General features: G+C 42.4%; 1 protein-coding gene and 1 non-coding gene across 2 annotated transcripts in view; one reads left to right on the forward strand and one right to left on the reverse strand.

Moving 5' to 3' along the window:
• The window catches only part of MDH1B (malate dehydrogenase 1B), a 30,315-nt gene that overhangs the window by 938 nt on the left and 7,000 nt on the right, over positions 1-22,377 (forward strand). The window contains exons 2-9 of the mRNA XM_067740853.1: positions 3,511-3,623; positions 7,217-7,351; positions 7,543-7,685; positions 9,815-10,311; positions 13,482-13,623; positions 14,967-15,130; positions 18,413-18,552; positions 18,857-18,908. Coding sequence (XP_067596954.1) covers positions 3,511-3,623; positions 7,217-7,351; positions 7,543-7,685; positions 9,815-10,311; positions 13,482-13,623; positions 14,967-15,130; positions 18,413-18,552; positions 18,857-18,908 — 1,386 coding nt within the window. The remainder of the gene's footprint in view (positions 1-3,510; positions 3,624-7,216; positions 7,352-7,542; positions 7,686-9,814; positions 10,312-13,481; positions 13,624-14,966; positions 15,131-18,412; positions 18,553-18,856; positions 18,909-22,377) is intronic.
• On the reverse strand, positions 8,657-8,729 carry TRNAG-CCC (transfer RNA glycine (anticodon CCC)). Its single transcript has one exon. It is a non-coding gene; the product is annotated as a tRNA-Gly (tRNA).

The raw sequence follows: 22,377 nt of genomic DNA on the forward strand, positions 1-22,377 counted from the left end.
TCTTACTGCAGCAGGCTATTGTACCTGCCTCCTTTCCTCTCAGCAAGTTTCTCAAAAGGGTAGACTGCTCTTCTATCTCCAGGTCCGCCTTCCACTCAATCTGGTTTCTACTTCTGCCTCCTTTCAGAAATGGCCCTCACCGAAGTCACCAATGACTTTACAGAAGCTGTCCGGTCCTTGTCTTATTTGACCTCTTTGATGCCTTAACACAATTGTCATCTTCCATCTGCCTGAAAACCTATTTCCTTTGCTCCTTTATTCATTCAGAAGAGTATTTTTGAGAATGTTGCATTTGTGGCAGTGGCAGGGCTGGGTTCTATAGGAGCAGGGGCAGTGGCAGGGGACCTTTCTTAGGCAAAGACTTCCCAGAAGAAAGTGATTTTTTAATCAGGGTCCTGAAAGATGAGTGTTACCTAACGGAGAGGAAATAAGTAGGGAGGAGGAAAGTAAATTAGGCACGGGTAGCAGGGAGTGGGGCTGCAATGAGGAAAGCTAGTTTGGTGATTTTTGAGAGTATACAATAAGCAGAAAATTGAAAAAGATTTAGTAGGGTTGGAGCATAGAGTACAAGGAAGAGACTATCATATGTTAAGGCCAGAGTTAGATAATGTATATTCTTGTGAGCCACGTTCAATATTTTTTAGATGTATTTATTTTTATTTATATTTATTTTGGGCGGCGTTGGGTCTTCGTTGCTGTGCGCAGGCTTTCTCTAGTTGCAGCGAGTGGGGACTACTCTTCATTGCAGTGCACGGGCCTCTCATTGTGGTGTCTTCTTTTGTTGCAGAGCACGGGCTCTAGGCACATGGGCTTCAGTAGTTGCGGCACGCAGGCTCAGTAGTTGTGGTGCACAGGCTTAGTTGCTCCACGGCATGTGGGATCTTCCTGGACTGGGGCTCGAACCCTTGTCTCCTGCACTGGCAGGCGGATTCTTAACCACTGCACCACAAGGGAAGCCCTCAATATTTTAAACTTTATCTAAAGTACATGGAAGGTTTTTGGAAGGAGATACATAATAAAATTTGCATTTTATCTCAGTGTTATTGCTACAATGTGAGAAGAAAAAGACTGGATGCCCAGAGCCCAGTTAGGTACTGTAGTCCAGGAAGGAAATACTGGTGGCCTGGTCTAGGAAGGTGGGCAATGGAAATGCAAAGAAGTGAATGGATTGGAGAGATGTTAGGGAGCAGAATCTATAGAACTAGACATTTGACTAGGTGGAGGAAGAAAGGAAGGGAGAAGAAAGAGTTAAAATTATTCCCAAGCAGTAGTTTGCATAACTGGGTAGATGGGAAGTCATTGAAAAAAAGCAGAAGAGTAGGCTTTATACTCTGGGTACTGTTAATACTCTTAAATAACTGGGTAGATGAACATAAAGAACATAAGAGAAGGAGCAAATTTAGTAGGGGAGTGATGGCAAAATCTGTCATAGACATGCTGAGTGCCTATGAGACATTTAGAAGGAGTTGAAAAAATACAGGACGGTGTAGACATCTAGATAAGGAGATAGTTCTGAACTGGAAATACAGATTTCTACTTGAAACAAAAGGAGTGGAGGAGATTATCCAGGAAGGATCATAGAGTATGAAGATAAGATGCCTTGTAGAATGCTAACCTTTTAATGCATTAATAAAGGAATAGGAATCTAAAAGTGTAATGAGGAGTGGCCAGAGAAGTAGGAAGAAAACCTGAAGAATGCCCCCACCACAGTGGGTATTTCAAGAGTTGAAGGGAGACAAATGCTACCAAGGGTCAACAAGAAAAGGATCAAAAAGTATCCATTGGATTTAGTGACATGGAGGTCCATGGTGACCTTCTAGAGAATTATGGGAAAAGCCAGATTGCAGTGGCATGAGAAATCAATGGAAGTGAGGAACTGGGGATGGCAAGTGTAGAGAACTATTTCAAGAACTATTTCAAGTTTTAATAGAAAAGGGCAGGTAGAAGGCAATGACTGAAGGGGCTTTTTGTTTCTCAGGACAGGAGAAACTTAAACATAATAAGTATATTTTAATTATGGTAGAAACAGCCCATTAGAAACAGAGCTAAGATGCTAGAAAAAGGGGATAACCAGTGGAGGTGGAAGAGGGTGGTGTTTAGAGCATAAGTGGTGAGATTGGATCTGGATAAGAGGTAGGATCCCTCTTCCACTGAATAGAAGAAAGAAGGAAAGGAGGAATCCAAATGCAGATAGGCTAGTAGGTTTGATGGCAGGAGCTTGGGGGATTTCCCAACTGATGCCTTTTTGTATGATTTGGTTTAGTTTGCGTAAAGTAGAAAGCAGAGTTTTCTGTTGTCTTCTGATAGTACAGAAAAATATTGGAGAGAAGGAAGGGGCTTGAAGGAAGTAGGCAGTTTGGAATGGTAATTGTAGAGACCAGAAGAGAGTGCTGCCCAGGGAAACAGAGGGATCTCCAGGAAGAGTTGAGGGCCAGTTGAGACTGGTGACCATGTATTTATAATGGTACCGCTCTGCTTAGTTCTACCATGTTTATCCAGGGGTGCCAAGTACATGAAACCCAGGCACAGAAAAGGCAAGTTACTGGGTTCATTCAGGGTAAGGGGCTTTTACCAAGCTTACTTGCCAGAAGCACAGTGGAGCAAGAGAATTGCAGACATGAACCAGAAGAGTGGTCTGAATTCATGAGTCATGGATTTGAACTAAACAGGAAGGCTAATAGCCAGGGGGAGTTTGAGAGGGGATGATGACTTAGAAGTCACCGGGAGGTTGAAGAACTGGTGAATTGGGAGTAATCGGGGAAGAAGGCTATAGAGAGGGTTCTGCCCTTGGCCCCTGCCCCTCCTACTCTACCGGACGTCCAGTCCCACCAACTTTAGTGGCTGTCACTTTCTCTGTGTTTATGCCTGCAATACCTGTATCCTAAGCTATTACAGAAGGCCTGCTCTTCAGATTTGCAGGTGCAGCTGCCTGCTGGTCATATCCACTTAGATATACTACAGATACTTCCAGCTGCGCTTTATAATTTAAACTTCTCACCCATGATTTCTCTCTAGTAAGGTCAGGATCACCTAGCCACGCCAGAAAAAAGAAGTTAAGCCAGACTCTTCTCTCCCCGCCACTTCTCCTTCCCCCAATACTCTCTGCACACATAGCAAGTCCACATGTGATTCTACCACCACTCCTCACTTCACACTTTGCCTTTTAGTAGCTACTAATGAGTAGTTCATTATGAGTAGTTCATGCTTAATTAGTAGCCTGGCAGCCTCTTAGAGGAAGTGAGGTCTAATACAGCACTGGAGGAGAATAAATATTCAAGTCTTTTTTCCTTTCCACATTTTATTACTAATGATGCTGATCTCCTATGAAAGTCATTTTATTTTGCCAATATAATAAAAATCAAAAGTTTATGTTATGGCAGTTTATGCTATAGCTCTATATAAATTATATTGTAACTGTGTGATTAATTCTGTAATTATATGACAAATGCTTGTAACTACATGATAATTTCCATGTGATGAAAGAAAATATTGCTAATTTGAATTTCTTAGGTAGAGCAGATTGCCCATATTATGCTAAAGCAGAACTTCTGGCAGATCTTTTACAAAAGAATCTTCCTGATTTTCGGATACATAAAATTACACAGCATCCTGATGTTTGGGAGGTAAGAGGCCTTTACAGTTTGTTAAACTCACACACACAGAAAAATGTGTTCTGATTTAATTAAATATTAGCTAGTGTATCAGATAGCTTTCCAGGAATGTTCATGTACTATTGATATTTTAATATTAGTAAAATCAGTCCTGACTTATCAGCCTCAAAACATTATTTATATTTTTTTCCTAGTACCTAATAGAACAAATGAGGCCCTAACCAGTAAGTAGAATCAATTTGGCTGGTATTTTCCCCCCAAGAATCCACATAGCTTATATTGCACTTTTTTTTTTTTTTTTTTTTGTGGTACGCGGGCCTCTCACTGTTGTGGCCTCTCCCGTTGCGGAGCACAGGCTCCAGACGCGCAGGCTCAGCGGCCATGGCTCACGGGCCCAGCCACTCCGCGGCATGTGGGATCCTCCCGGACCGGGGCACGAACCCGTGTCCCCTGCATCCACAGGTGGACTCTCAACCACTGCACCACCAGGGAAGCCCGTATATTGCACTTTTTAACTTTCAATTCTCCTTCATATTGATTTCTAATGACATGAGGGACTTGTTTATTTGACACACCCTTCTTTGGGACTTAGATGGAAATTTGGGGGAAGGAGTTTCCTTTACTGGGGAGTGTTCTTGGGAACAACATCCTTAGAAGGAATGAGGGCAGCAGGACTGGGCAATGGGGGAAGTTGAACTGCCATACAGCTCTAACAAAGGGCTCAGCCAGCCCTGCAGGGAACTCTGAAGCTGGGATGGCCCTTCAAAGATACCCCCCCAAACAGGCAAGGAGGCCAGGCTTTTGTTCTCCTGCAGCTAACAGTCAGAGGATGTGGGCTGCCCTGGGGAAGAGACTTAACCTTAGGCAAGGGAACATCCTTTGGCTGAGGTCAGTTTCCAGAGAGAGACTCAGCACTGAGCCATCAACAGCCAATACGCCTCGTGGCAGGGGGAATGAGTGCCTTGGTCACGAAGGAGGAATAGGGACTACACGTGACAGGATCTGCTAGTTCACCAGTTGTGCCTTTTGGATCCACATGCTGCATATAATACGTTCACCATCTGGGAACAGCTCTTCCAGAATTCTGGTTGGCATCTCTCCCCAGGGAAACTTTATAAGAGGAAGTTAAGTGAATAATAGTCTCCGCTGCACATCATTTCAGCACTACACATCGTTCAGCACCATAACTGACTCATCACCTTTCTTCTCTTCTATCCATTGTAGATTCCCCTCACCCTCTGCTGATTCAGGTGACTTATTAGGTGTGGTGGTGACTTACACCTGTATCCTTAGGGGCCTGAGCCCTCGTCTCTATTCCCTTTTCAGGATATGACTGTTGCACCTGTCCATGTGCTGTCAAAATTAAACAAGGCACTACCAAGGATGCCCCAATGGGTTACCTAGATGCCAACCATTCTTTCCTGCCAACATTGGGTAATAGCTGCCCTACGTGCTCCTGATCAACGGGGCAATTACCCCTTCCATGATGGTAACTCCTCTCCTTACTGGCTGATCTCTTGGCACAGGAGCTCTAAGTGACCATGTGGCAGCCATAGATTAAAGTTTAATGGGACTCTTCCTGATAGAAGCACCCCTCACCCTGGGTGGGTCACTGGGAGTGATGGTAAGCAGGGTCACTCTTAATTCCATCCTTGGTTCCTGGATTCATGTATTCGACCTATTGGGGCAAAACTCTATTGATTTGTGGTATATATTGCATCCTGAAAGATGGTACCCCATCCTTGGAAGGTATCAGTCTCTAAGCTGGTGCATGCATCTTCAGTGTGTTGTTCCATCCCTCTATCATGCTGCTGGATGTTGCCATATATGATAGGGCCAGTGGGTCCCTGGTTTCATGCCCAATGTCATACATCGTTTACTTTAAAATGGGTTTCTTGGTTCAAAGTGATGTTATGCAGGATCCCATGTTGGTAGGTTAAATATTTTGAAAAGTCTTGAACAGGGTGCTGGCCAAAATCCTACAAGCAATAAAGGCAATTCTTTATCTAGAATATATGTTGATTAAAATCAAGGTGAATCACTGCTCTTTCCAGGGTAGAAGGGGTCCAATGTGATCAGATTGCCACCAAGAGGCTGGTTGTTGTCTTTGAGGGTTAGTGCCATTAACAGGAGGTCTGCGTTGATCTCTGTTAATGGCAGCAGCAATGGCTAGGTCAGCTTTGATGAGTGATAGCTTGTTTTCTCAGACCATTGCATAAGCTCTAACTTTTTCATTTCCCCATTGTGCCTTCAGCTGTCTAAGTTATCTTACTGCTGGGTTGCTTAGTGCTTCTGTCATAATAGACGTTCTCTGGTGGGCACTGCCCCCCGTCCTCTTTTATTTCAGAATTCTATCATCCCAATTGCCATGGGGCCCAGCTCTATAAGAGCATGTCATTTAACAGCCATGGCCCAGAATTGACAGCCACACCAGGCTTCTCAGTGATGCTGAGACCCCTCTCATCAGTGCATTCCTTGTCACTTTGGTGAATGTAGTGTCCTCCAGGCCCTTCCAGAGAACATAGGTGACCAATAGTTTTCCAGCCTTCCGTCATAGCATATCCACTCTAGCGAGCCCATTTTTTCTAAGCTTTTTCATCCCTTCTTCCATGGTCTTCCATGACAGTTCTGGCATTTCCACTTTATTTCATCCCTTGCTCCGAGCTCTGAAGAGCCATCCTAGCAACATGTTGGACTCTCTTCTGAGGTCTTTGTCAGGGTGTACACTCTTGAATAGCAGAAGAGTGATTCATTTTGAGAAATTCTCTCTTGTCCAGCTTTATGTTCCACTCTTGATTCAGCACCCTCAGGGTCCAGTCCTGTACATATTCTCCCAGCTCCTGCCAGGACATCACCATGCCCTGCTCGCTGCTGAAGGTCCTTTGAGGTAGAGTCTCTTCTAGATTCCCAGTATTTCACTGGTCAGGCTACGTTGTGACTAGAGAGGCCATGGGGGAATCATCATGGTGGAAACATCAACGAGGGAAATTCATTTGTAAGGTAGCTTCATGATACATTCCTCCAAAGACAAGAATGTTGCCATGTACTTTACCCATAGAAATGTTGCATTCTGTCTCTATGCAGGTATTGTCATTGGAAGGCCTGGTGTACACAGACCAGATAATGATGATTTAAACTTTTTCTAGTAAATATTATCAGAAATCCCCAGATAATTTTTAGCTCATTAATTCAATCTAAAAAATATAAACTATACTCACATATTTGGAAAGCAATATCAAATTTATATGGCCCTAAGACCAGAGACATCTCATACAGAAGACCATTTGAGTTGGAAAACTCGGCTCCTTTTTTAAGCCAAAACCTTGCACTTCAGGTCTACTCAGGAAAGAGAGCAACATTCAGTACCTTTATTTGGTCGATGAATTCGAAGAATATTCTTTCTTACTTGATTAATTTGTTACTCAACTCATCACTATTTCTATATTTATATTTTACAGTTTAAAGATATCTAAATTTTATTATGTATACACAGAGGTAGTAAAAAAAAAACAAACTAGTATTTTAACGTTTGAACTCTAAAGCATTGAATTGAATTCCAAGGCAGATTCAATGTGCGACTTCTCATGGACTCTATCATTCAATAGGAGTGGCTGAAAGAGTTGTGTAAAAAGAATAAGTGGAGTCACAAAAATTCCCCCATCATCTGGAGAGAGCTGTTGGATCGTGGAGGAAAGGGTTTGCTTTTGGGAGGATATAATGAGTTCCTAGAACATGCCCAGGTATACAAATTCAGTTGATTTATCTGTCTAAAACATTATTGTTCTCTCCTATTATTATATTTTTCCAATGTCTTGCTTTCTAAGGTATTCTCTCAGCTCTCTTTTTACTCTATTTGGGCTTTAAACAAGAACTTTCCATTATAGCCATTGTCAGCTATTCTGGTGTTGATTTTTTCTTTCCCAATATTTAGCTTTACTATGGTGTCACCTCTAGCATGACAACTGAGCTGATGAAGACAGTTGCTCAAGAGAACCTGGGGGCACACATAGAAAAAGAGCTGGAGAAAGAAGCCCTGAAAGGTCTCATCAACCCCTTGCAGGTCTGGATCACCAGGTGGGACCGTCAAATCCCAGGATTCGTGAGGTTGACGTTTTATGTTTAGAAGGACAGTGATGTAGGATTAATTACATGATGGAAGAATATCTGGGTGTCAAGTGTGAGACTTGTGTGTATGTATACAAATATTATAGATATGTAATATATGTATATGCCTATATATCCCCTAGTGAAGCCCCATGTATGAGTTTTAGACTATATATAGATTCAATGTGTATGTAATATGCATATAATACACATACATACTAAATCTAAGAGTAACTTTATAGCAAAGGTGTTTACTTTTCATAACCGTCTCCAGCTCTCCTGCCCTCATTCTGTGTGTCTCATGCTGTCTGCTGCTCATACGATCCTGCTCGTCGCCTCACTGTCCTTCCTTCCCTCTCCCTTGTTTCCTTCCTTCCCTCCCCCATCTTCCTGACTGTTGCCCTCTTCCTCTTTCCCACTTGCTAGAGTTGTCCTCATCCTTAGCTCTTCCATGTTGCACTCATTCTCTCTAACCTCACCCCCGTCACTCTTACCCCTTCTCACTTTTTCTCATCACTCTCGCTCTCAGTGGTGGGTGGACACATTCGATGTTTGTCATTGCTTTTTCTCTCTATCTCTGTGCTCTGTCTCTCTCTTTGTCCTTTTGCTGTCCATCTTGCTCTATCTCTCCCTCCCCCTTTCCTTTCCCCACCTCTCAATCTGTCTCTCACACTGCCCTTCTTACTATCTATGTGTGTATCCTAATATACAGGCTCATCTGAAAAATTATTTGTTATTATGAAAGATTTCAAATGCAGAAAAGAACTGAGAATGATGTAATAACCGTACATGAACTTTACACTCAGATTTAATAATATTACATCTGCTTTAGAATTTCTTTAATATTTATTTATTTATTTGGCGGCGCTGGGTCTTAGCTGCAGCACGCGGGATCTTTATTTGCGGCATGCGGGCTCCTCCTTGTGGCCTGCGGGACCCAGCTCCCCGACCGGGGATCGAACCCAGGCCCCCTGCATTGGGAGCACAGAGTCCTAACCACTGGACCACCAGGGAAGCCCCTAGATATTTTTAAAGGATTAAAATGGTACAGATGCTCTTGAAAACACCACTGCGCCTCTCTCCAAACCCACTGTGAAAAAATGCCCAGATGCATTTCTAAACTCCCCCTCAGGGGTCATTAGGGCTCTCAGTTATCAGCCAAGCTATAGAGTACTCAAATAGTAGCTGAATTGTGGGTGCAGATACATGATACCTCGCCTGTGTTGATCCTAGTCTTCTTTATAAGGATTTGGAAAAATAGACCTTTCTAAAAGATGTCATTACTTTGCAGATAAGGGTACAAAATAGAAAAGAGTTATGGTTAAATGAAACTGATTTCCTTATCTTTTTTTAAAAAGAATATAAACACGTAATTACAGTAACATGTAATTACAGTAATATACAGTAATATGACACAGTTCTTTTAAATTTTGCTTTCGCCTATTCTATTTAATTTGAAAAGCCTTATAAACAAGTACATTTCTTACTCTGGTATTGTTTTCAGATGGCCAAAGCAAGAAGTTAGCAGTGAGAATTATTTTTTTCTACTTTTGATTTCTAGCCTTAAAAATGTCTGTGCAGCTGTGTATGCCAATTTAATATTTTATATTACCCTATTAATGCACATGCAGAAGAATATCTATTAAGAATAAAGCCTGGAGACTTCCCTGGTGGCGCAATGGTTAAGAATCCACTTGCCAATGCAGAGGACACAGGTTCAAGCCCTGGTCCGGGGAGATCCCACATGCCGCGGGGCAACTAAGCCCGTGGGCCACAAGTACTGAGCCTGCGCTCTAGAGCCCGTGAGCCACAACTTCTGAAGCCCGGTCGCCTAGAGCCCGTGCTCTGCAACAAGAGAAGCCACTGCAATGAGAAGCCCGCACACCACAACGAAGAGGAGCCCCCGCTCGCCGCAACTAGAGAAAGCCCATGCACAGCAATGAAGACCCAACACAGCCAAAAATAAATAAATCTATTTTTTTTAAAAAAAAAAAAGACTTCTATACATGGTTGGTACTTAAAAAAAAAAAAAAAAAGAATAAAGCCTGAAAAGGAGCAAAAGATTTAACCACTCGTAATCGGCTTTGCATTTTTATTAGTGCATCGGCTCCTGCCTGCTACAACCTAATTCCCATCTTGACAAGTGGTGAAGTGTTTGGACCGCATATGGAAATTAGCATAAACCTATTTGACAACAAGCAGGCAGAAGAGAAACTCACAAGCCTTGTGAAGGAGGCTCAGGACCTGGCGTCGCCCTTCCTGCGGAGTGTGTCCCTCTGCACCCAAGCGGAGGAGGCCTTCCGCCAGGCCCACGTGATCATCTTCCTCGACGACCACGTGGACAAGGAGGTGTACAGTTTGGAAGACTGCATCCGAAGGAGGGCTACTCTGTGCCACCTCTACGGATCCCTGATTGAGAAAAATGCTCATGATTCCGTCAGAATTATTGTGGGAGGAAAAACCTTTGTGAATCTCAAAACGTCTTTGCTTATGAGATACGCCCCAAACTTCGCCCACAATATTATCGCTGTGGCCTTGGGCGTAGAAGGCAAAGCGAAGGCGGAGCTGGCCAGAAAACTGAAAACGACTCCGTCATGTGAGTGAGCTCCCGTTTCCGTGTCTGGTTTTAAACAGCGTGATTTCATAGCAGCTAGGAAGAACACTGTCCCCTCTAAAATCAGTCGGGATATCTGGACTAGAAAGTATGAAGCAGAGGCCAAGAACTTCTGATTGTGTGATTTCGCTACTGTGCATTTTCTTTCTACTAGCTTTTATGACTAGCTGATCTTTTCCCATCATTCTAAAAATTAAGAAACAAATATTTAAATAATAAGATTTCTATTTTTCAAGTAGTAATTTGAAACTTAATATCCCCCCCCCTCAACCAATGTAATCGGTGTTTTTTAAAAAAATACTCAGGGCTCTGTTAAAGTGACCCCACCCCACTTCCCACCTGTGTGACTTGGGGCAAATCACTTAACCTTGCTGTGCCTCGCTTCCTCACCTGTAAAATGAGGACGTAAATAGCACCTACATCCCAGAATTGATGCAAGGATTTCAAGAGATAATGTTTCTAAAGTGCTTGGAGGAGTGCCCGGACGCAAGGGTAGTAAACTTGTTAAGGTGATTATGCTATCTGATCAGTTTCTGCTTCTAATAATCCTTGTACTTATAGAGGTCAAAATTATAGGAGGATGAGACAGAATCAGAAAATGGATTTTTGTATCTACAGGGGGAGTGCTGTATCTAAAAATATTTGTCATGTTTGACAGACTTTAGCTATTTGTGCCCTTAGATGGAGCAGGTGCAACGAAGTCCATTTAGAATGCCAGGAAGTGCAAGACATGACATCAAGCAAAATTGGGAAGACAGTGAAGTGTGAGCCTAGAATGCTCTCAGTCAGAGCTATAAGGGACTTCGGTGAGCCCCTAACACATTAGGGCAAAGCCCTAGGACCATAACTTCTGGTATTCTTGCATACAAATCATTAGTGTCTTACCCCCAGGGTCACTGCATACCTCAGCCAGATGGATACTAAAATTATTCGGTAGGAAAACATTTCCTAATCATTTTCTCTCTGTTATCAACCTTATATGTATATGTGTAGATACTGATTTCTCACAAAAGATCTATGATACACTGATGAAAGTGTCAAGAAGAGGCAGTGTTACAAAATTTAAAACAGGGCAGGCACTTTCAACCAGAAAGCTTCTCTCTTGTGGGTCTGGTGGTACCATAACTTCTAAACCCTGCTATATTCAAAGCCAATAAGCACAGGAGCAGCAGAAAAAAGAAAAGTGGAGACAAGTTGGGACAAAAAAGGGAAATGTTAGAGGGACGGCTGTTAAAGTGGAATTGTCAGTGGAGTAGTAAGGAGGAAGTTGGCAACGACAAAGACAGAGTTAAACAAAGTAACATGAACTAGAAAAACCATCAGGGAGAATTATTCCAGGAGAATTCCAGATGCCAAGAGAGGAGCAGACCTTTTCAGGATATCCCTTGAGTTCAGTTCACACATAAACCTGTTTCTCAGACTATGTACATTGGCTTAGTTGGAACTCTTTCTGTACAAGTGACAGAAAGTCCACTCAAAGCGACCAGAGTCAGAGCTTTTTTTCCACATAACTGAAGAGTGCAGGAGTAGTTCTTATTTGGGGCATAGCCAGATGCTGGGGTTCAAGTGATGAGGTCAAGCCTGGTTTGTGCTCTCACCTGGCTCATCGCTCAGCTCTGTTTTCCTCAGCTTTGATCTGATTCTCGGATAGGCTTTCTCTAAAAAGTGGCAAAACGGCTACCGGCATCATAGCTTAACTACCCCGGTAGAAAAAGAGCATTCTCTCTCGATTCTTTGTATAAAAGTAGCAGAATAATATCTCATTGTCTGGGCTTGGACCACATGTCCTTCTCCAAGTCAATCAGTGTGGCCAGAAATCTGGAATCTAGGTCGGATGCCTATCGATAGACCTGAGGGGTAAGGACAGCTTCACCCAAACCAAATGGACTGAAACTGGGGAAGCGTACCTATTTAAAGAAAAGCCAGTATGCTGTTAAAGAAAAAAAGGAGGAAGAGATGTTAGGACAAAAAAAAAAAAAAAGCAGATGTCCGCTATAATTTTCTCTAGCTTGATTTAAGGCATTTAGAGCTATAAAGGGCCTTAAGCCTTTAAGAAAAATTCTTTTCCCTCCTGCCTGCCTTTGAACACAACTCTGTAAGGGTGTGATACTTGGAGCTGCTGCAGTCATTTTAGGACCATGAGGGGAAGGCCAAGAGAGTAACATCTTTGAGCTGCTTAACAAGCCCCAGTGTCACTGCCTACCTCGACTTGTTATCTGAGAAAAGTAAACTCCTTCTAGTTAAGCCAGGTCAGAAGGATATTCTGTTACTTGAAGACAACAGCAATCTTATCTCATACAGAACAGGAAAGAATTTAATCTCCGTAATAGAAAGTGGTATGACCTTTTAAGAGAAGTAAGTTTTTAAACAAATAAATAAGTTTATAAATAAATCAATAAAATCCCCTATTTTCACTTCAGATACATTCCCAGAAAATCCACAATTATTAGAGAGAATTATTAGAGAGAATTTCATATATTAGAATCATATGAAATACCAATTCCTATTTCTCTCTACCCCCATCCTCTTCTTTTCCTTGGTAGTATGTATCACGTTGTATAGTAGTTGTTTTCTCACCCACTCCCCTCTACCCCCAGAATATTGCAAGGATTTGGGCTGATTCGTTTTCTTCTGAGCCTCCCACCTAAAAGTGCCTCACACGTACAAGCTAATTCAATATCTCTTCTTTGATTAAGATGTTCCTCGGGGTCCTCTTATTCCAGCACCTTCCATTCTGCAGGAAACGAAATCCACCCAGGGAGTCAAGTGACTTGCCCGAATTTCTATTCCAGTCTAAAATCAGGGACTCTCTGTCAGAATCAAAGCAGATAAAAAATCCTCTTCATGGCAAGCAGAGTGGTGAAGTTAGGACCAGAGCAGGGGTATAATTTTCAGTAGCGCTTTCTTTCAGGGAGCATTTCAGTGTTCCCTGAAGTCAGTCCTATGCTCACACCATCCACGTGCGTTATTAGGAATGGCCAGACTCTGATGATTAAGGAGATGAGCCACAGTGTTTGCACATTTTTAGGGAGCATAAACTTAAGTCTGTCTTATAGCAAAAGGACCAATTGTAAAACAAACACACAAACAGAAAGTAGACTACAGTCAATTTTTTATATTACGTTATTTTTTTAAATTTCTTTTCTTCACAGGCATCAAAGATGTGATAATTTGGGGTAATATTAGTGGAAATAACTACGTCGATCTGAGAAAAGCCAAAGTTTACAGATATGAGAGTGCTGTTTGGGGACCTCCTCACTATTCACGCCCTGTTTTAAGCCTGATTTTTGATAGGTACAGTATCTTTTTAAGTGAAGTAGTCTAACAATATTGAATAAACGTGTAATGTTATTATAATCATTTAAAAATCATCTTAGAAATCAGTGTGCAGAAGTAACTGTTCACACTCATCCTCATTTATGCTTTCTATTGAAGAAATGTAGAGAATTCCACAGAATTTCAACTAGTCTGTTCCCACACCCAATTTATTTGATTTTGGAATTTTGAATTTTTATATTTCAGATTATCCTTAAAGTGGCTCACAGATTCCATTAATGTTATCACTAAAGTAAACATATGTAAAGTGAATCTTATTTAATGTAAAGACCTCTGTCCAAGTTGAAATTAGTTGAAAAAGCTTCGAGAGTAAGGAATTATAATGGTGAGCAGGCCCAGGCCATGCTGGGTGTTGGGTTCCAGGAAAGGCAGAATTGAGACGTGGTAAGGGGCACCATCTCTGGAGCCAAGCCACCTGGGTTGGAATTCTCATTCAGCCACTCATTAGCTGTGTGACTTTAGAGAAGTTACTTAACGTCTCTGTGCCTCGGTTTTTCCATCTGCCAAGTGGAAATGGTAACAGAGTGCGGGTCTTATAGGGTCATTGGGAAGATGAAGTGGGTTAAGACAGGCAAAGCACTTAGAAACTGTGCCTGTCACAGTCAACACCACCATTACGAAAAGGGCATGGAAGGAGGAAGGGGGAGGAACGCCTTTGTAACAAGTTTCGAAACTTTGCAGCACTTTCCCAGTGGTAGCATGTCCTTTCCATCACCCCTTTCTTCCCTTCCCTTCCTTTACCCACACCTAGAAATTATGTCCCTGGACTCATTGTCTTGCATTGCTGCGTGGGTGTGGGCAGCATCTCCTGGAGCTGTATCGTGCCGGCTTAGCAAGGGCAGCTGTTTCGTGCTTTTTCTAGTCCAGCTGGACTGTTCCCCGAGTTTAAACTTCAGATTAGAAAACTTAATTATTTCCTTAGTTCTCAATGTGACTGATTCAACATTTCATGATGCTATTTTATTTAAAATGAAGGATACCACTGATTCCAAGATAGCCTCTATGGAGAATAAATTCTTTGTGATGAAATTAATTGTTCTTGCAGCCTTTGGCCACTTTTCTGTGTTCCGTATTTATGGTATCAAGTTTTTAGTTTGAAACTTTAGGACTCCTTTCTGCTCTGGTTCATTACTTTTCAGTTGACTCTTTATGGGATTAAAGAAGCTTGAAGAAGGGGCACAGGAAGTCATATTTCTGTTTTGTGGAGGTGATTTCTTGTACTCAGATCCATTGACCCAGGGAATTCTTATTCATTCCTATTCCCTCCTCCATTGTAAAATTGTTTCTTTCTCTCCTTACAGTGAGTGGGTAAACAGAGAATTTGTGGAAAGTCTTAAAAAGTTCACCGCCACAGGAAGACAATTTGGGGGCATCTTAGCTGCACACAGTATAGCCACTACGTTGAAATACTGGTACCATGGCTCACCCCCTGGGGAGATTGTGTCTTTAGGGGTACTGAGTGAAGGTAAATCTGGGTTTTTCATATCTCACGATATTTTAAAACCTCCATGTATGCCTTGTGCTCCTACTTCTGTGTCCTTACCTAGACAGGCTCCTACCTCTTTTTTTTTTTTTTTTAAATGGTACAGTTACTTTTTAATTTTATTTATTTATTTATTTACTTTTGGCTGTGTTGGGTCTTCGTTTCTGTGCGAGGGCTTTCTCTAGTTGTGGCAAACGGGGGCCACTCTTCATCGCGGTGCGTGGGCCTCTCACCATCGCGGCCTCTCTTGTTGCGGAGCACAGGCTCCAGACGCGCAGGCTTAGTAGTTGTGGCTCACGGGCCTAGTTGCTCCGCGGCATGTGGGATCTTCCCAGACCGAGGCACGAACCCGTGTCCCCTGCATTAGCAGGCAGATTCTCAACCACTGCGCCACCAGGGAAGCCCGCTCCTACCTCTTTAAAGGCTCTGTAAGCTCTCCGGATTTTCACAATTCCATAATCATTCATTCATGCCTGCATTCCTTCAGTTATCCATTCAACAGTGCAACAGTATTTTGTGTGCATGCACTGGGAACACACATAGGGAGTAGGCCCGGCTTTTGCCTTTCAGGAAGCTCACAGCACAGTAAAGGAGAGCCACATACATAAATGAAATAATTCTGTTAAGTTTTTCTCACTGTATCCCTACTGAGGAAGGGAAAGCAAGGTCAGTTTTCAGCAGGCAGCAGGAAGAATCAGGACCTGCATCATAAAGGAGGTGACACTTCAGGAAGTCCCACCTGCAAGCTTGAGTAGTTGTTTACCTGACAGACAAGTATGGGAAGAACATCTGGGCACAGGAGCTGCAGGAGCAAAGACACAGACCCACGATACAAAGGGCACAGCAAGACCCAGATCTCAGAGTACCAGGCAGCAGCTGGAATGTGGAAAGCTTGCTCTCCATCCACAAATACTGTGGATATATTTTTATATCCTTAGTATTTTAATCTGCTAAAAGCTATTCAGAGCACTTCTACTATTTATTGAAAAATAGGAAAGGGAGAATAGCTGATGCTCTGTGCACTGAAGACCTAAAGCATGTCTTCCCTTTGTGCTTTACATTCTCCCTGAACAAGCCCATCCACTCCCATCTCAGCCTTGCTGCTGAGCCCTACCTTGTCAGACATTGCCACCTGGATGTCATGCTGTCACTTCAAACCAACACACACCAAACTGAACCTGTTGTCATGCTCCCCAGTCTGATCCACCTCTTGTATCCTTTATGTTATTAATGGAACCACGATCCTTCCCATTGTTTCAGTGACTATGGTGCAGCTCACGGAAATCTCCCTAAACCCCCCAAGTCAGAATTAATCTCTGTCTCTCCTCTGTACTCACATAGCATTTGTTCCTCTATCAGAGAGCGTATCACAGCCTGCCTTTATGGATGGGGTGGTTAGTTGCATATGCCCTCTGCATTAGAGTTCACCCACCCTGAGGGCAGGGCTTTGGCTGGGTCTACTTGTTGCTCCTTCATGGGTAGACTCTCAGTGTGTCTCGTTCAATTAAAGTTAATGTGCACGAACATCTGCAAGTGTGAGTTCAAATCACTGTGTTACCTTTTTAATGAAATAGACACCTAAAACCTCATCTTTATCTGTCAAAGTTTAATTAGGGAATTCCCTGGCTGTCCAGTGGTTAGTATTCCCCACTTCTACTGTTCGATTCCTGGTCAGGGAACTAAGATCCTGCAAGCCACGCGGTGCAGCCAAAAAAAAGTTGAATTAATCTCTGTAGGAATTCATCAATAAGCAGTTCAGTGTTGGGGGCAAGTGAGGTGAAGAGCAAGTGATCATTGTGTCCCTGAAATGGTAACACATATGTAGACCCTCATCCGTTGTTCACTCATAAGGCTGGCTCTCAAATAGAGAGTGAACAGAGGGCCTGGGACATCCTCTACGGAAAAGTCTTTTAGATCCTGGTTTCTTGACTCTCCTCAATATTTTGCCCTAGTGACAACATTTTTTTTTTAATTGAAATATAGTTGATTGACAATGTCATGTTAGTTTCAGGTGTACAGTTCAGTGATTCAGTTATATATACATATTCTTTTTCAGATTCTTTTCCCTTATAGGTTATTAAAAAATATTAAGTATAGTTCCCTGTGTTATACAGTAGGTCCTTGTTGGTTATTTATTTTACGTATTTTAGAGTATATATGTTAATCCCGTCCTCCTAATTTAGCCCCCCCTTTCCCTTTGGTAACCGTGAGTTTTCTATGTGCGTCTATTTCTGTTTCATAAATAAGTTCATCTGTATCTTTTTTTTTCAGATTCCACATATAAGTGATATCATATGGTATTTGTCTTTGTCTTATTTCACTTAGTATGATAATCTCTAGGTCCATCTATGTTGCTGCAAGTGGCATTATTTCATTCTTTTTTATGGCTGAGTAATATTCCATTGTATAAAAGTAACACGTTCTTTATCCGTTCATCTGTCGATGGACATTTAGGTTGCTTCCACGTCTTGGTTATTGTAAATAGTGCTACAGTGAATATTGGGGTGCATATATCTTTTCAAATTAGAATTTTCTTCAGCTATATGCCCAGGAGTGGGATTGCAGGATCATATGGTAACTGTTTTTTGTTTTTTAAGGAACCTCCATACTGACAACATTTTTGATGACTAGAATGGCAAGAATAATTTTCTTACTTGATTGAGACACAAAAAACGGGAGACATTTTATCTGAAGGTTGCTCAGTTAGTAATAAGCATTATCCATTTTTTTTATTTGGAGCACATTTCAACTGGGAACTAGGAACTGTGAGATCACCGACTTTCCTTTCCCACTGCCTGCCCCTTGGCTCTGTGACTGCAGCAGTAGGCTGGAAGAGCAAAGGCAAGATTGGACACATGCTCGGGCTCAGGGGCTACCTAGGGGGACAAGGAAAAGCCAAGGAAGCAGACAAAAGGAATCCAGACAAGGTGGAAGAGAAGGACTGCATTAGTTCCCAAGGCAGAGGCAGGGCATCTGTCCCCCAGCAGGGACAAAAGGGATAAAGACGGAACAATGGTTCTTCCTTCTGAGAGAAACACAGAAGGGCAAGTTGTCAGAACTTGGAGAGGTGCTCAATAAATACTTCTCTAGTAAGTGTTTCAATCTTCCCTGGGGAGGAATTTGCAGGAATTCCTCCATTATCATTAAATCCACCATTATCATTAAAAAGCATGTACCATGTCTGTCCTTATCTACAGTGTTACCAGGAAGGTTTATTTATCTGAGTGCTTTCGTTTTGCTTTGCTTTGTGTTTGCTCCCTGCAGGCCAGTTTGGTATTCCTGAAGGGATTGTCTTTTCTATGCCTGTGAAATTTGAGAATGGAACTTGGGTGGTTCTTACAGATCTCGAAGATATTGAAATAAGTGAAAAAATAATGACCAGAATGACAAGTGATCTAATTCAGGTAATGTCAGAATAGCTCCGAGGGAACTGACTTCAATAATAGCCTGAAACCGATTGCCCTAGATCAAGGCATACACTGATTTTCTGTGGGTTCGATTTGCCTCTTATTCCTAAGAACAATAAGGAGGCAATAAAGGTTTGAAGAAATCAGCAGAAGAACACTCCTCATTTGGTTATGTAATATCTAGTATGTTAAAAACAGTTGTTGGTTACTTAAACATCAAGAATCAAAGTGTTTTTCTCTTAAAGAATGATCGTTAGTAATTGTGGTCATTTAATTCTCTGATTACAAAATTTTTCCACAGGAGAAACTTGTTGCACTTGGAGAGTTGATAAATTTTCAGCCGTATCAATCAGGTAATCTTTTAGATACGATGTTTTACTGGGCTGCTATTAAAAGAGTCTTAAAATATATGTTAAAATGGAATCACTATTTAATATAAATAAGTATAATTCATATTTCATCACTTTTAAGGTAACTTATTGACAAAATAAACTACCAGGTTTAGTGTGTCCTTTGAAATAAAGTTTCTTAAAAGAATGCTAAAGAAATCACATCCTAAAGACACTATTGCCTTATAAAGTTTACGTATACCATATGTATTAGTTTCCTAGGGCTGCCATAACAAATTACCACAAACTGGGTGGGTTAAAACAACAGAAATTTATTGTCTCCTAGTCCTGGAGACCAGAAGACCTAAATCAATGTGTCAGCAAGGCCGTGTTCCCTCTGAAGGCTCTAGGGAAGAATCCCTTCCGTGCCTCTTCTAGCTTCTGGTGGCAGTGATTGGCATTCTTGCCTTGTAGCTGCTTCATTCCAGTCTCAGCCACGGTCCTCACAAGTCTGTCTTCCCTCTGGGTGTGTCTATGTTGCCAAATCTGTCTCTCTTTACAAGAACACCAGTAATTGCATTGGGGGCCCACCTTAATCCAGTCTGACCCCATCCTAACTTGATTATATCTGCTAAAACTAATTTCAAGTAAGGTCACATTTACTGAGACCAGGGAGCAGGACTTCAACATTTTTGGGGGGGACACAATACAACCCACAACACTACAGTTACTTTTAGGTAACTTTAAAAAAATAAATTTCAATAAGCTTGTTTTTCCTATTGGTATTTTCTCTAATTGTAAACTTACAAGGAAGTGGTCTCATCTTTCTTTCTTTTGTCTTAAAGAAAATCTCATCTGAAATATGAAAATACAAACATAAATAAATTAATTCACTTACAGAAAGGCACTCAAGTGCCTTTTGAGAGCCCAACATCCCTTCCATGTACCGGTGTTTATGGAGTGTCAACTGTAAGCCAGTGCTAAGAGCTAGAAATATGGGGGTGGTGAAGATAGACCTGTTCTTGCCTTTTGAAACCTACAGTCCATCAGGGGATTGTAATTTACACAAATGTCTGCAGCTGTGGTGAGTCTTAGGCACGAGAAGTACAGGGTGCTGTGCTATGAGAACTTATACCTGGGGATGTGAGCAAAGACCTTGAGGCAGGAAATCATGTCACCTTGTTTGAAAAACCACCAAAAATAGTTTGTGTGGCCAAAGCCTAATGAGATGAAGCTGAGAGAGACATGAAGGGTAGATGAGAGTTGCAGAGGCTTCTGGATGGAGAATGACCCAATCGGGTTGTGATTAGTTTGGAAAATAAATTGGAACAAGGCTAGACTGTTTGCAGGGAGACCAGTATCAGGAGGGTAGCAGAGTGACACAAGGAAGCGGTGATTACAGCTGAGGCTGGAGGCTGTCGAATTTTGAGAGATATTTAGGAGGTGGAATTATCAAAGACTTGATGACGGACTGGCTCTGGGGAATGTCAGAGGACTCAGACTTCATTTGCTTGAGCAATGGGGTGGGTTTACCAATATGGGAAATAATAGTAGAGGAAATTATCTGAGAAAGACAGAGAGAGAGAGAGAGTGTGTGTGTGTTTGCCTATGCGTGTGTCTGTTGGGTGGCAGAGGACGGGTGCACTGCCAGAGTAGAAGAAGGATTAGTTTAGTTTCTTACATTTTGATTCTGAAATACCTACAGGATATCTCAAATGGATACATTACATAGAGAACTGCATACTTTCCGGAGCTCAGCAAGATCCGGACTGCAGTTAGTCAAATTGGGAGTTGTTGCCTATAAATAGGAATGAGGCCATGAGCATGATGGAGATTGGAGAGAGCAGGGGTACCTGGAGGAACTTAGCCTTTAATGGTTAAGTAGAACAGGAACAGCTGACAGAGGACTGTGAAAAAGGGGTGATCAGTCAGGACAGCCCCTGAAATCTGACACCATGGAAGACCTAAAGGCGGAGAGTGTTTCAGGAATGAGGGCTGGTCTACACTGTCAGATGCTACGAGGAGGTCAAATAAAATGAGGCCTGAAAAGTACCCAATGGATGTAGGACACAGAGGTCATTTGTGACTTTGGTTAGAGCAATTTTGTGGAATGAGGAAGGCAGACGTGAGACCAGAGTGGGAGGGGAGGACCCCAGCTCCCTGTGGAGCTGGGGTGCTTAGTGCTGCGGGCCTGAGGAACATGCTGGGTGCTGAGAACAGGGAGAAGGGCTCCCATCAGGATTTTCACACAATAGAAGGGCTTTCTGAAGGAGGTGACATCTAAACCAAGTCATGAGAGGAAAGGAGACATTAGCTAAGGTGGGGATAAATGGGAGGGTTGGTTCATTCAGAGAGAGCAACAAGGTGTACAAAGGTAAAGACATAAGGCAGAACTTTCCGTGAACCGCCAATTCATTTTATCTGGAAAATAAAATTTGAAGTGAGAAATGTCAGGAGGTGGAGAGGTTACTTATCTTGTTAAAACCAGTGAAGGATTTTAGGCAGGGGAGGGACAGGAGCAAGTTCAAATTTTGAAATGATCATTCTGTTCTTAATGAGAAGAATGAATTGGATGGGAGAGACCAAAAGTAGTAAGACCAATTTTTTTGCAGGTAGAGAAATGATGAGGGCCCTAACCAAGAAGTGGCCATGAAGATGTAGAGAAGGGGCTAGATTTGAAGATAGAAAGTTGACAGAACTTGACCAATCTGAGATAGAGGCTAAGAGAGAGCTCCGGAGGGTCAAATATGTCCCAATGTTTTTGGCATCTCGACATATGGTGGTGTCATGCCCTAAGACAGCAGTTCCCAAACCATCAGCCACAAATGGGTTGGGGGTGTGGAGCTAATGGTCCCCTTAGCTCCACAGACTGAGTATGGGGCAGCTGGAGTCTCCAGGCTGGTTATCTCTATTGTCCTTGACATTTGCTGTGTGTGCTAAGTCATGAAAATGATTGGGAAGCTGTGGGCAAGGTAAGGAGTATAGAAGGAGCAGATTTTCAAGAGGAATTTATGTCCAGTGGGTGAGGGACACATATCTCTGGAAGCCAGCAGAGAGATTTGGGCTGGAGATGAGGCTACGCAGTCATCAGCAACTAGGTGGTAGTTTTTTAGAAGAAGCTGATTACCATGGTGATCCTGTGGGGAAGGGCCTGAGTGGCTGAGGAAGGAAGACTGCTTCACTGCATGGTCTATCGTGGCTTTTGAATTTCATTCCAGGTGCATGTTTGACACATTCAAAAATATAAATAAGTGGAGAGATAGATATCTGGATGGATGGGTGTTAATGTTTAACTACCATTGGAGAGTGAGAGGGTGAAGATGGAGGGGCGGGAAGAGAAAGATCATCAAGACAGCAGTAGAAAACAAGCTTCAGAGCACAGGGTCAGCTTCACACAGGAAGCGTCTCTGCTGCTGAGACCTAAGAGAAGGGAAGAGGTGATGGATGGGATGCAGGGAATTATGTCGGATGGGGGGATTCAGAACAAAATGGG

The sequence above is a fragment of the Pseudorca crassidens genome, chromosome 6 (genome assembly GCF_039906515.1).
Source record: "Pseudorca crassidens isolate mPseCra1 chromosome 6, mPseCra1.hap1, whole genome shotgun sequence".
In the NCBI taxonomy this organism is placed as follows: Eukaryota; Metazoa; Chordata; class Mammalia; order Artiodactyla; family Delphinidae; genus Pseudorca; species Pseudorca crassidens.